At 48.7% G+C, this 14,974-nt stretch overlaps 1 protein-coding gene across 1 annotated transcript in view; it reads left to right on the top strand.

Annotated features, from left to right (window-relative positions):
• Positions 1-3,872: 3,872 nt before the first annotated feature.
• LOC149861434 (uncharacterized) overlaps positions 3,873-14,974 on the top strand; it is a 37,688-nt gene continuing 26,586 nt past the window's right edge. Inside the window, 5 exon segments of the mRNA XM_090053756.1 lie at positions 3,873-4,595; positions 9,922-10,094; positions 10,454-10,580; positions 13,316-13,432; positions 14,209-14,301. Of these exon segments, the coding sequence (XP_089909882.1) occupies positions 4,388-4,595; positions 9,922-10,094; positions 10,454-10,580; positions 13,316-13,432; positions 14,209-14,301 (718 nt within the window). The 5' untranslated portion in view covers positions 3,873-4,387.

Below are 14,974 nucleotides of genomic sequence, written 5' to 3'. Positions count from 1 at the left end.
TGTGTTCTTGTAGGGGTCATTCCCAGGCTTTTGGTCTTTGCCGGTTGCCACACAGAGCTGGGCAGGAATCCTCCACCCCACCCCTTTCTGCTGCATGTGTCAGGGATGTCCTGGTTTTAAGCCTTCCTCTGAGGGATTGGGTGTGTGGGCACTAGGCTGTGCTGAGCCAGCTGGGACAGGCCTCTACAAAAGAACAGTAGTAGTCATTATGACTATTCCTATTACTGCTATGGTTATTATTGTTATTGATGTTGTTATTTATTGCAATAATAATCCTATTGTTATTACTACGGCTTTAATCATAATAGCAATACTAGCAGTAATGCCAAAAGTACTAGTAGTAACGTTGTTATCCCTACTATTGTTATTGCACTAGCAATATTAGTGCTAATAGCAATACTAATATTAGTGCTACTCTGGCTATTACTACTATTATTATTTCTATTAGTATTATAGCAAGACCAGTAGTACACTCGCTAGTATTGTTAATATAGTCATAGTAGTAGCGGTAATAATGTTCCTATTGGGGGTGAGGAAGGGAGTGCAACTAGGTTACAGAAAATACAATGTTATCCAACTAAGCCCGGGGCGGGTGGGAGAAGTACTATTACTACAAGATAGATCCTGGCATGATTTCCTCCCCTGCTCAGCTGCCTACCAGGATAAAAGCACGTCCAACAAGCGTGATCGTGGCTGACAACAGGTCTCCTCACCCAGAGGGTGCCTCACTGTCCCCTGAACACACCCTCCTGGATTATCCTGCACTTGGCACTGGCTACCAGCACCATGAGGGATAAAAGGCTGCAGCTAGAGGCTACTCGAGCTGGAGGGGCACCAATGGCCCCAGTATCCAAGGACAAGGGCACCTAAACTGGACAATGGGTTTATGTGCAAGCACAGACAGAGCTGCTTGCTGCCCCTGGCTCTAAAACTGGACCGTACCTGTAATTATGCACGTATACACACACACACGGTATGCATATGCACATACACTTATACACAGACACGCATGCACGTATATACATAAAAACATGTCTAGACATGCATATATGTATCCACACGTACATACGCACATATAGGTACATGCATATGTATACAGGTAGTCCTTGGACTTATGACACAATTGGTTCCTGAAAACTGCTTGAAACGTTGTAACTCAGAACCAATTTTCTCATAAGAAACAATGTTATGAATGGGGGATTGGTTTCTCAACCAAGGCCCAGTACTGTATTTTCACTAAAAATACCCCAGAATTTTGTACTTCATCAATTATTGATAAGTAATATAGCAACTTAAGTGTATTTATATGGTAAATAGCAATCATATTGATTTGGAAGGACTTCTTTGAGGTGACTTTTGCTGGACTTTTTGAAAAGCTCTTGGTTGGACTTTTTGAAGGGTTCTTGGCTGGAGTTTTCTCAGGAGTCTTGGCTGCAGGTTCTTCTGGAGTCTTGTTTGCTTTCTTAAAGAAATTGTCCAAGGCAGTTTGGACAGATGTTCTCCAGGGAGGTGGGCGACACAGTGAACTTGTTCACTGGCATGGCATCACATTGGATCAAGTGTTGTAAAGTCTAAACTGATGTCATAAAGTTGAAACAAGGTGCCAATTTATAAACCTTATAAGTGTGAAACTTAAGTGGAGGGACTGCCTGTACATACTTACACCCATGTGCCTACATATATACACACACACACATACGCAGATATGTATATGCCCATAAAAGAATACATACATGCATATGTAATACACCTATGTACATGCATATAATCATACCCATAAATGCATAGAAGTATATAAACATTTATACATAAAAAACACACAAAGATACACAGATGCATATACACGTATAGGCACATAGTATACATGTGCAAGCACATGCCCACATGCATACATGTACATACAGATAGACATGCACGTGTATATGAATATGTAACACCCCACTGTGGGGTGCCTACCACTGCCAGTGGCGATTTGTGGAACCCTGGGGCACTTTTGGTTCCTTTAGGCTAAAGAGGAACCTCAGGATCCCGGTACAGGGATACCTCGTGTAACAGCACTCTGACAGAGAAATATTGTAACTATTTACAATATTTTTATGTACTATACGTACAGCTATAAAGACATATTAATTACATTTGGGTATTTATATACATACGTATATTTATATTCATACACATATATTGCTGTCTATACTAAGGTTTAACTCATAACTCAATTGAGTTATGAAATAATACTCATGAACTCAAGGCTTATAGACATGTATATAACTTGGTAACAACATATGTACATTTATAGGTAGATGATCACCCCTTGGGTAGGTCTGATGTAGACACCCAAAATAGCACTCTTTTGGTTGACTATTGTGGTCTTGCTGCCACCTGAGTTCAAGTGCGGGAGCGATGGGAGCTCCTTCCATGGCCCTGGGGGCTCTACCCCTGCTGATGGCTGGTGCCCATGCTCGGCCTCCTGCAATACAGAAATGGCCTCCTCCCCACAACACCCCTCCCCTGCCCCTTGGGGCTGGTATGTCTACACTCCTGGTTGCTCACTGCCTCAGGGCCCCCCACATGAGGGTCCACTACAAGAGGGAAAGGCTATGCCCACTCCCAGCCCCACTTTAATCAGAGCTAGGGCTTGCGTCCCCAGCGAGATCCCTGCAGTCTCCACAACAGCTCCCCTCTCTCTCAGCTCCCCAAGCCAACCTCCCGTATCAGATCCTGGCGGCCACCCATGCTGGCTGTGCAATTCTGGTCTCAGAGAGGGACCCTGTTTCCAGGGCCTGAAGGCAGAATTGCTCCAGGCCTCTTGTTCTGGTTTCCTCAGGGGGACAAAGAAACCTTTCAGGCTCAGCCTGGTTTTGGCTCACCACGGACAGCCGGATGGGAGTGTCCCTTCTGTTACACTCATATACATGCATCAAAGGCCATATACCCATGCATGCATAAATATACATATATATGCATGCATGGGTATACAGCCTTTGATGCATATATATGCATATATGCGCACATATGTATGCATAAAAACATAGAGACATTTATACATATATACCCATTTATACACACACACGGTTTTTAGCCTTTTCTGCTGTGTTATTCTCATGCGGGGGTTTCTGGGGCAGGCAGCGGCACATGCTGCCTGGCCTGTGGAGACTGTTGTCATGTTGCACGCAGACTCCCACGAGTCTCCACCAAGCCCCAACCCCCTTTGGTGAATCAGGACACAATCGTCTGGGGCACATTTCAAGTGCGGCACCCCATGGCTAGGAAGCAGCCCCCTGCCTTTCATGAGGTAAAACCAGCGCTGTGTTGACATGAGATTGGTGCCATAGTCACCAGCTCCCATTTTGACACCCGAAGCCATGGCCCAGCCTGTCCTTGGGCAACAGTTTGGTTTCTCTGCGGTGTGTGGGAGTGCCCGCACCTGGGGCTGACTGAGCATGGGGCTGCCCCGGCCCTGCCCCCGGGTGCCCCGCACGAGGCCGCAGCGCGTGGGGAGACGGGCCGCGCGGGGCAAGCCCCCAGGACCCCCGTCCTCACCGAGAGGTCGGGGGGGTGCAGCTTCGCCCCCTTTTTCCCACCCGCCCCCGCTGCGCGCGCATCCAACCCCGCAGACAAACCTTCCCGCCCCCAGCGTACGAGCATAACTTCGCGAGGTTGGAACTACGACCCCTCTGTGCATGCGCCCTAGGGGGGAAGGGTGCTCAGGGTGGGGACTCAGTACGCATGCCCCAGGGGGAGGGAGAGGTAGAGGCATTGTGTTGAGTGCGCAGGCGTCACCGGGCCGAGGTGGGAGAGCCCCTGGTGGGTCGGAGTGAGGGGCACCGGCAGGGCTGGGGGTGGGACGCGGCCAAGGGAGCAGCGGGGGCTGCTGGGAGATGGGGGTGTCCCGCAGTAAGTGCAGCAGCAGCTGCAGGAGGAGCTGGTCCAGCACAGGGGCGTCCGGGGCAGGAGGTGAAGCAGCCCCTCCTGTGCCCTCAGTGTCCTCGCACACCACACCGCTGGCAGCGGGGAATGAGCTCCCCGGGTCAGAGACGCAGAGCTGGCACATGTGGGGCCTGGACTACCAGGGGGCTGAGGGCCTTCAGGAGGTCTGCAGCTGCCTGCAGGAGCTCTGCCAACGCAGTAGCCAGGAGCAGATGGTGGTGCTGGGGCAGGACCCGCCGGGCTTCCCCAGGACATGGGGTGCGGGCAGTGGGGTTGCAGCAGTGACCCTGGCTGAGGGGTTTCAGCTGGGGCAGGTGGAGGCTGAGAAACTCCACTTCTGAATGTTTCACCAGAATCATCAACACTGCCACCCTGTCTCCATGTGCTGGGGGGTGCTCCCTGCCACCCTGTCTCTCCCAGTCCCAGCTCCCCAGTGACATGTCTGTCTTGTTCCCAGGTCATGGTCAGCGTGAAGGTGGAGGAGGGGACCTCAGACAGGATGCACCCCACCGGGGTGCTGGAGGAACCTGGTGTTTCCTGGCCAGAGCAGCCACAAGCCCAACCTGCAGACATGTCTCTGGAGGAGGCAGAACAGAGAGACAGTCCGGGGCTTCAGGACCAGCTACCTTGTGGTTGCACAGAGGAGCCCCCGCACGACCCAGAGTCAGGTGAGGGGCTGAGTGCAGTCTGGGGCATGGGCCTCTGAGTACCACAAAAATACCCATTAGACACAAAGCAATTATTCAACTGGGGTTGCCACTATATAAGTAGTCAGCTCTACTGGGATTGCCAGAATATAAACAGGCAGTCAATCAAAACTGAGTGGGTTAACGTGAATCTCACTGTGTCACGGTCTGTCTAGAGCTGTTACTCAGGAGGTAGTCCCCTCAGTCGGCCAACTGGGCAAGCTTTCTGGGTTGCGCTGCTCCAAGCCGAAGGGCTTGATTTTTCCTCAGAAATCCATGCAGGTGGTACCAGTGGCAAACAACGACCAAGGATCTCTCTTCCTTAACCCTTTAGTGATGCCACCATCACTAATGTTAGCTAAGCTTGTTGTATAATATTTTGGCTTATAGATCCAAAGCTTATAATAGCACATCCTTACACACTTGGGATATTTTCCTGTTCCCACACTAATTAGTCTCACTGGGCACCAAGTTATCATCTCAATTTATGGTTCTATTGTTTAATTGTTCTGGATGTTCCCTGGCATTTTACTAGGGTTAACTTTAGGCCAAATATCATTGCCAATTATTAACTGAATCATCTCAAAAAGACTTCTGGGAGTTTGGCCAACTTGACATTACCAGGCTGAATTTTCCTTGCCACACTTCCCCTCCTTGGTAGCTAGGAAAGCCTTTTCCATTGCTACCCCTTACTCTATTTGTCTTGCTGTTGTACTCAAGGCAGTTGGGGCCACCAACTCCAAGCGTGTGCCAGGCACATTAGTGTCTCTTCAATATTGATGGGGGCACAAGAGCCGATTATGAATCTCCTCCTCACGAATTAGTTTTTGGATGATTCATACCAACTGGTGCATTTGGACTAAGATCCCAATTTGAGCGACCACTATAATGATAACGCCCAGCAAAACAAGTGGGTGTATCATTGTGTTCAAAGTTCCTGTTGCCTTTGGAGACCATCCCCAGACTGATTCTCAAAAGCTCTGGTATGCTGCCTTTTTAATGAGGTCCAAAATTTGAGTAACTTGATCCATGTCATGGTGGACTCTAATAAGGGCTGCTTGACCTTATCTTTTGCTTCTTGCAGCTGAATTTGCAAATCTGGGTGTTGCAACATTTGCTTCACCAAAATTATATTCATTCCTATGTGTAAGGGTTTAACATACTCATACAAAACAAAATCAGCTTTAAGTGCTTGACTAACATATGCAGGGGTATCATAATGAAAAATCACAGCCTTCAAGCTTTAACACATTGTAAAAGCATTGGTTTACACCATAATCCATAGTGTAATTATACCAATTGTTAGCAATTATATTTATACATTGGGTTCAAATGCACACCCCCTTTACCTGCATAAACAATAGCTGACTCATTATCTGGATTGGGGTCCAATTCAAAATGACATTTCCCTGGGGAAGGATTAAGACACAAATCCACTGATTTTTATCACATGGTCTTCACAAACAAATCCTAGACCATGTTCTACAACACAGGCTTCTAAATTAACAGCTTTCCAATTTCTTGATAGGCCCAGCTACTGTGATCCATAGAATATAAAACTAAGCAACTAGCGTTTATTCCCAGTTGTCCGACTGGATGTACTTGTAAGCGCTGAGCCTGTGTTACAGTTGTCACATATGCCACAAGGACATTCTGTACAACATCCAAAGTGAAATTTACCAATTTCCACCAATTTTGCAAATGTCACTCTTTTTTGGTGGCGTTGTCCCAAACTGTCTTACGAATTTCATTGGGTAAGATACCATGTTCACCTTCTCAAACCACATTTGCAGAATCTAAGTTCAAAATAATCCTTTTCAATGATCCTTTTGGTTCCACTAACACTTCCTGTTCCAGATGATGTTTTACTATGTACACTCTTACGTTGATTTTTAAGGTTTTGGAGTAACCTGGAGAGGGACAATAACTTCACAAAGTCCCTCATAATGGATTATCCAATTCCCACTGATGTTATTAAGTGTGGTATTCCAGTCTATCCCACGCTTCCGTTAGGGCCACACTGGACAATGTTCTGGGTCACCACAAGTTAGAGTTTCCTCCTTTCCATTGCTTGGGGAAAGGATTCTGTTATTACACATGGCAGTACTATCTTGTTGTTTCCCATTTGGCTGTATAAGACTCATGGGGACACTCTCTGGTATCTGTATTCCCGCTGTCACTTCTTCAAATGTGATTTCATTTCCTCCCTGTTAGTCTGCCAGCTAAGGAGCCAACAATTACCTGCCCGATAGCATTTCCATATGCATCCTCCCAGTGATTTTACCTACAAAGCCATTGTCATTTACTCATCGGTAGTTCTATAGGGATCCATTGTTCTCGCAGGGTTTTATTTCCTATGTATGGATCTGAGATGACAGCTTACAACCACTATAAGCCATATCCACATACAATGGGTGCTATTATTTTATAGAACAGAAGTTGCTTTATTACTTTCTTCAACAGCTGCTTCTTCGCCATTGTTTGAAATACTCTATTTCCACTCACAGTGGTACCTGGTAACTATGCCTCTGCGATTAACAAATTGAGGCCATTCTTATAGAAGACACGGGATTCCTATTAATTATTACACGCATCCACAACAACTTCATTTTACAAATGTTCTCTCTCACACCAAACAAAAGAATCCAAAACAATAACAATACCAAAAAACAAATGACAATCAATACTGTATCTTATGCTTCTTGGTCACTTCCTGGTGTTGGACCACTGCAAAATAAAACATAAGGGTCTCAACCCCAAATGAGTTAATTATAGAAACACACTTATATAAATCACTGCCCCTTCCATTTCTTTAATTGTGATGAACAGAACCATTGCTGGATTTTCTTGTTATCTCTCAATTTCTACCTGATGCACAGTGGGACTTGCCTTACTTACAATAGGTATTGGTACTGACCATATGGGGACCAACGCTCCTGGCTTCTCATGTGTTGTGTGATACATCACTTTATTGCCTACTTGCCATTCTTGAGGGCATAACATAGGATCTAATTGTTTGTCCATTTTCTGATGGTTAAGCTTAAGTACTATTGCAATCTACCAATGGGTTTTGGAGATGGTCTGCATTAGCTTCTGCATCCATTTATCTGTGTACACTCGAGGCTGAAGCTCATCAGGAGGCTCCCCTCCCAGTCTCCATTGTTCAAGCAGTCTCATTTTCCTGCCTGTCATGGCCTCTGAGTATAACCATGTGTTGCCATTGATCCCCAGAGTGCTATTAAAACCAAAGGTAACTTTTTATCCCATTTCTTTTCTTGTTCTGTCACCTTTTTCAGAGCTAACTTTAGGATTCTATTTGTCCTTTCCACTAAACCTGAGCTCTGTGGATGCCCTGCAATATGTAAGTATTGTTTGATTCCTAGAGCTTGACATACTCCCTTTGTTACCTCTCCCACAAAGTGGGATCCTTGATCAGAGCTGATTCGTTGGGTACTCCGTACCATGAAAATACCTGTTCTGCAACCAACTTTTGCAGTAGTTAATGCATCGTTTTTCCGAGTGAGAACGGTTCTACCCACCTGGGGAATGCATCTATAATTACCAAAAAGTACTTATTACCCCTTGATTACATCAAACTGTCTAGAACTGCAATCTGCAACTGACTCCAGGGGCCATCTATCCTCTGATGTCTCAACAGCTCCTTGACTACTTTAGCATCTGGATTATTAGTGGCGCAAGGAAAACAGTTGTATACGTATTGCTCGACATCTCTCATTTTTGGCCACCATCTAGCTGCCTACAATTGTTTTAGTGTCTTTTCTACTCCTGAATGACCATTATCATGAGCTAGTGTAATCATTTCAGTTCTAATCTGAGTAGGCACTACCCATATAGGGGCTTCATCTGTCTCTGCTCTTTTAGCTAAAATTAATCCAGACTCGTTTTTCCAATCTTCCATCCCTGAATTTCCTGTTTATTCACAAGCTCTTGTAATTACTTGTCTACCTTTTGCAATTCCACCAAGTCTAAGCTCAAAACTTTACTTTGTCCTGCTGCTATTGGAGTTACCCTTTTCATAGGGACCCTCTTTTGCTCTTGCTTTTGTGGCCAACTCCACTTTCTCATTCCACTTAGCCTCTTCAGTCACCTTTTTATGGGTCTTAACTCTTCCAGTTTTGACCTTGAAATTCCTATTTTCTACTAATTTCCACACATACTCCAGTTTTTCCACGTGCACTGTTGGTTTTCCATCAGATGTCTGCATGTTTTGCTTTTTCCACACTCATCCAAACTCCCAGTGCTTTTACCACTGAATCTGAGAATATAGCCATCTGTATCACAAGAAGTCCCTTCCAAGGCAGCTGCTATAGCGCCTATTTCAGCACCCTGCAAGGAATGTGATTCACAACTTCCCCCTATTTCTTGATCGGTTTCTACATTTACTATTACAGAGCCTGTCTTTGGCACACCTTTTTCATAATAGCTAGATCCATCTACAAATCAGACTTCCATTTTCCCTTTTACCTGATGATAGGTAGTTACTTCAAAAGGGCTCTTGAGGCTTTTCAACAAGGGGCAGAGGGTATTCATGCTCAGCCCCTTCTGTTACAAGGGCATAGGGAACAGGTTCCGACTATGCAACTTTTTCAACAGGCACGTCTCTGTTAAATAAGGCTAACGTCCACTTAGCCTGTCATGGGTTTGAAACCCTTCCTTCATTTGCCTTTCCTGTCAGGACATATTTTACCGGGTTTTGTGTGGTCTTCAAGACCACTGGAGCCATTCCTGTCAAATATTCCCAGTGCTGCAAAGCCCAAACTAAACAAGAACTTCTTTTCAATATGGAGTAAGCTGTTGCTCAGTGTTATTTAGGGTCCGGGATACCACTGGCCTTAATCCTGTTCCACAGTCCTGTAAAAGGACTCCTCTTATTCCCGTTTCTGTGGTAGCTAACTGTAACACAAAAGGTAATTCCTGATGGGGTTAAGCCAATGCTGGAGCTTGTGCTAGAGCTTCTTTCAGCTCTTTCACAGCTTGAGCCTGCTTTTCATTCCATTTCCATGGTACCTCTTTCTTAAGCAACTTGTACAGGGGCTCTGCTTTCTTAGCATGTCCTTCTATAAATTAATGAGAAAATCTTGTCAGTCTCAAAAATGACCTCAGTGTACTGATATCTGTGGGTGCAGGCAATTTCCCAATCGGCTCCACCCATTGTTGTCCTACATCTCCCGTCTCCCATGTGCTGAAGGCTCCGGCTGCTGCAGTCACCAGCCCGTATGGGAGAGGAGCAGGGCTTTCCCCTGCCAGCAGCAACAGGCTTGAGCTGTGCCTTCTCTTCCCCCCACAGGTGCAGGGGCCCTGGGCAGAGCTCATCAGCAGCCTCCTGAAGAAGGGCCTGCAAACCCGAAGCTGCTGAAGACTTCCCCAGGGAGGCTGGGGGAGAGGGTCACCCTGAGCCCCAAGCGGAGCCAGCTGCAGAAGGGGCAGAGCAGGCCAGCAAGGAAGGGGGAGAGCATGGAGGTGAGCAGGGCAGCAGCTGGGGGTGGGAGTGTGCCAGGAAGGAGCCTGGGGTGTTCAAGAGTTTGGGGAGCGGAGAGAGCTGAGGACTGACTATCCTCTGGTGACCCTGGCTCTAAAGATGCTGCCTCAAGGGGCTGAATACATACAATGTGATGAGCCAAACCAGGGTAGACACATACACCCTTAGGTCCACAGCTGCACTCACATCCCATGTCAGTAAAGAAGGGGTGATTTTGCACCCTGTGTGTCATGGCCCAGCCTGCAGAGAGCTGTCATGTAGATGGAACCCGGAGAGGGGCAGCGCAGGCAGGAGGCAGCTGGAACCGGAAACACTGATGGGGTAACACTTGTGCCTTCAGCTCCGGGAGGCCTTTGAAGATGTGGCTGTGTACTTCACAAGGGAGGAGTGGGAGCTGCTGGAGGATGCACAAAAGAGGCTTTACCGAGACCAGATGCTGAGGAACTGTCGAGCCCTCGTTTTCCTGGGTAAAGCTGTTTCCTCCTTCTCCCTGCGCCCATGTGTATGCTGATGCTTAATGTCTTCTCCCTCCTTCTCTGCACTCTTGTCCTCACAGAGTTTTCCCTGGGGATTGAAATCTATGTCCTCCCCACAGCTCTGTGCATGATCAGGCCTGTCTTGTATTTCATACCGACATCTCCTGCTCTATTTCATCTTCACCTGAGTGCTAGTCACCCCCGATACTCCCATACCCAGCTGTGCCTTGTGAGGGGATCTCTGTTTTCCTCCTCAGCTCAGTCTTCTCACTTCCAGTTCACTGGGCAGAGAAATTAACTGGCAGCTGTTCCTCGGGGAATGGTTCTGATATCCTCTTTATCCTGTCTAGAGAATCGTGTCACTCATGTCTAACACAATGAGCATGCTCAGGGATCTAGACAGCCCTGACTTCCTCCTCTGGAGATAACCCAACACAAAGTAATGGAAGTCTCATCAGCTTCTGCTACTACCACACCTGGTATTTGGATTTCCTTGACTGTATCTCTAGCAACCTCCTCCCAGGTCAGTGGGCAGGGCAGAGGAACTTACCTTCTACAAGGTCACTTTGCTTTTCTAGGGCTTTCTTTTCACTCCAATTCCCCAGGACTTCCTTAGGGAAGGACTCCAAGGCTTTTTTGTTGCTCAACAAAGACCTGTTGACCATTCCTATGTTATGGGCTTTCACGTGTGTAACAGGAGGCCTTCTTTGGGCAGATTTCCCTGTGGCCCACCCACCTGTTTCTGGGCTAAGCACCCACTTTCTCACCCGCCATGCCTTGTTGTTAATTAATTAATATCAATTAAGTGAGAGGCTGCCCATTTCTTGGCACGATGCCAGAGGGAGCGATCCGCGGCTCCATTCCTTTCCTACATTGCAGCCCAAGCCTCGCAGATGGCATCCAGATGTTATCAATATCACCAGCCCCACACTGGGCCCCAGAATCCTGCTCTTTGAACCCCACCTGGATACCTCCATTCAGGTGGCCTATTTCACCTTCATTCCAGGCTGCATAGCTCCCTGAGCTGCTTCCCCCTTACAGGTGTGGTCCCCCCAGGACCTTTGGCTACTAGCCCTGGCCCACTTCCAGGCCAGTCAAAACCCCTGGCCCTCAGCTCTGGGGATCCCTCACAGTGGGCCCCTTGGCCCTTTCACCCTTCTGGTCCTGGCCTCAGCATGGACCAGTTGAGGGATGTCAGGATAGGTTTGAGTCTATGGCCCCACTCTCTCACTGGGGTCCACCTTCCAGACCCTACAGGGGGGTAACCCACCCAGTTATGGGAGCTGGAGTGAAGGTGCCCCAACACACCTTTCACCAGGGTGATAACTGGCCTGTCATTTCCTGGGGGCTCCCACACCACTGAGAGCCCCACCAGGCCACCCACTCCTGACAGAATACAGTTTTAGGTCATGCCCAGGACCAGGCACCTCCTGACTACCCCCTACAGCTTCTCCCTTACCTCCAGATGATACCTGCAGCCAGGCAATGTTGTTGCTTGGCCTTCCAGCAACAAAATCCCCTGTTTATATGGGCAGCCCTGAATCTAAAATGGCTGCCCTAATCAGGCACCTGCTGGCTGCTGTCTTCAGGCCCTTGAGGTGGCAGGCACAAACAGTGCTCTGCCACAACGTGCTATAAAAGGTTTGTCCTGTACTCCCGGGACCTTAGTTTCCAACCCTGCAGGATTTGCCAAATGTCTGTGTGCTCAAGTGCCCTTCTTGTTTGATTCTCCATCTGGACTGGACGATTGCTTTCGGTGCCATGGCAGTTCTTATAACATCTTCCCTTTCTCCGCCCTGTTGGGAAATGGCCCTCTCTCCTAGAGAGAAGTGTCATGGCAGGCCATCTGCCCTGGATTCTGTTCCCTGCTGCCAGGCCCAGCTTTAAAGCTTCCCAAAGAAGAAACTCACTCCCATTACTTTGCGTGGAATGACTCTGATGTGTAGGGGGTGCACAACCACGCTTGGGGGTGCATGTGCACCTGTGTGCACCCCCTACATGTCGCCCCTGTATCTCCTCCCTTTGGTTGTCTGTATCCAGGACACCCTGGACCCTTTTTTCAACCCTTCAGAATTTACCTACCTGTGTCCACACCCTTCTGGTTCAATCTAACCACTGGATGGGATGATTGCTTTTGTTGCCAGTACAGCTGTTATAAAACATTCCCTTCCTCCACCCTGTTGGGGAGTGCCCCTCTCTCCCAGAGAGAAGTGTCACGGTCAACCATCTGTTCTGGATTCTGTTCCCTGCCGCCAGACCTCATCTGAAACCTTTCCAGAGCAGAAACTCACTTCCATTCCTTTGCCTGGAATGACTCTGATAAGACAGATGTTATCCAGCCACCAGTGTGTCGAGTGTCTCTTTGTTTTGGTGCCTTGTAAATAGTGAAAGCTTTGTCTTTCTGCGCTCTACCACATCATAGGTCACTGCATGTCCACCCCCATCCCTGGGAATTCTGTCAGTCTCACACCCGTTTTATACCTCAAGAGTTGTCTGTACTTTGTTTCCTACACAACCCCCCTCTACTACCACCACCTGGGTGACAGGCCACCACCTATAGAAGGCTCCCTGTGGTGCCTTGTCTTTCATGCTAAACGTCCACCCTCCCTTGTCCTTCAAGGCCCCAGTAGAATCCCTGAGGTCATTGGTTCCATTCCCCAGATCCCAGCTGGTTATGTGGCATCCAGTACCACACATGGACGTTTTTTAACCACTGCTCCAAACAGGATATCAAGGTCCGACACCTGACTTAATCTGCCACATCCAGCAAGGACAGGAGCAGCTCTGGGTCTGTGATGATGGGGACCGTGAGGACATCTCCAGGTTGCAGGACCTGTCGCTAGGTGAGTTGTGGCTGTCTCCTCCCCCTCCCTCCCTCTCAGAAATGCTCCTTGCCCAGAGTGACGGGGGGCTGGAGCTTGCAGACTTGCCCTACACTGCCCTTCCAGCACAGTGGATCGAAGCTCCTTGTAGTCATTATTGTAGGATGAGAGAGTGGGGTTCTGCCTGGCTCCACACACCCCTGACTGCTGGTGAGCCCCAGAAATCCAGCTCAGGGCTGTCGAAGATGGTACCAGATGCTGCTCTGAGGACAGCCAGAGATCACAGGTGAGCACAGGAGATATGTCTCATCAGTGCACTTCGGCTTCTGGAGCATGTTGGCCCAGCTGGGTGAAGAGCTCAGCATCATCTCCCCCTGGACCTGCCAGTGCTGTGTGTCAGAGCAGCCCTCAGAAGGCCTCCTTCTTCCTTTACACTGATTCTGCCTTTGGTCTTCTGGGCTCAGTAAAACAGGAGGCCATTCAGGTCCTCTCCTAACACACATGTCCCATGTGGGTTTCTTCCAGCAAGGTGTGAGGGGATGGGGCTGACAGCTGGGCCAGAAACCCTGAGACTATGGCTCTGACCTCCACCCAGCAGGGAACAATAGCCTAGCCCAGGGATGTGCTCCTCCTCACCCCCAGCACTTGGGGTTTGGCAGGAAGAGCTTGTTCTCTTAAGGGAACACAAGTGCCAAGGTCCAGTCGCACTTGCAGGTCCATCGCAGCAGAGGGAATAGTAGCATTTGGCTTGTGCCAGCAGGGCAGGGATTAATCTGGAGTTTCTCTTCCCCGTACAGGAGGTGCCTGGCTGCTGAGCAGAGTGGAGGAGCAGAGTCGTGAAGAAGGGCCTGGAAACCTAGAGCCAGCCTGGACTTCATCTGGGAGTTTGGGTGAGATGGAGTCCCTGAGACAGGAGGACTGGTGGCCCCAAAAGCAGAGGCAGAATGTAGCAGTGAAGCAGGTCCCATCACCCATTGGGCATGAGAGTGGAGAAAGGACAGAAGCCAGAGACAGCCCTGGGCACAGGGAAGGATTTGTAGAGCTGAAGAGCCACAAGGGAAAGATCCACTGTACAGAGACCCTGCATTTGAGCCTACCTAGTGGGGAGGGCCTCAGAAGGAAGCGGGAGCTCCCTGCCATGCACAGGGGCAGAACCACCCCTGCCCTGAGTCCGGGAATAGCTTCAAGTGCCCTTCAGACTGGGTTCTGCTGCATTGGTGCCTTGAGTGTGGGAAGAGCTTTACCCACTCCTCCAACCTGACCAGACACCAGCGTATCCACATAGGGGAGAAGCCATATCAGTGTTCTTGATCCACCAGCCTGGCCAATCACCACTGCATCCACACAGAAGAGAAGCCAGATCAGTCCTCTGGGTGTGAGAAGAGTTTCCATGACTCCTGTACTCTGGTCAAACTCCAGCGCATCTATACCCAGGAGCATCCATAATTCTGCCAGCAGTGCAGGGAGGCCTTGGGGATGCCTATCTGCTCACCTCCTGCCAGTGGCTGCCTTTAGGCAAGCAGCCTTGTCCTGCTGGGGTGTCGGAAGAGTTCACTTAGCCTT

Source organism: Crocodylus siamensis, chromosome 6 (genome assembly GCF_052110815.1).
Source record: "Crocodylus siamensis isolate JL-2025a chromosome 6, ASM5211081v1, whole genome shotgun sequence".
NCBI lineage: Eukaryota > Metazoa > Chordata > Crocodylia > Crocodylidae > Crocodylus > Crocodylus siamensis.
Note: the sequence above shows the minus strand (reverse complement) of the source record. Positions and strands in the feature narration are given on the sequence as shown.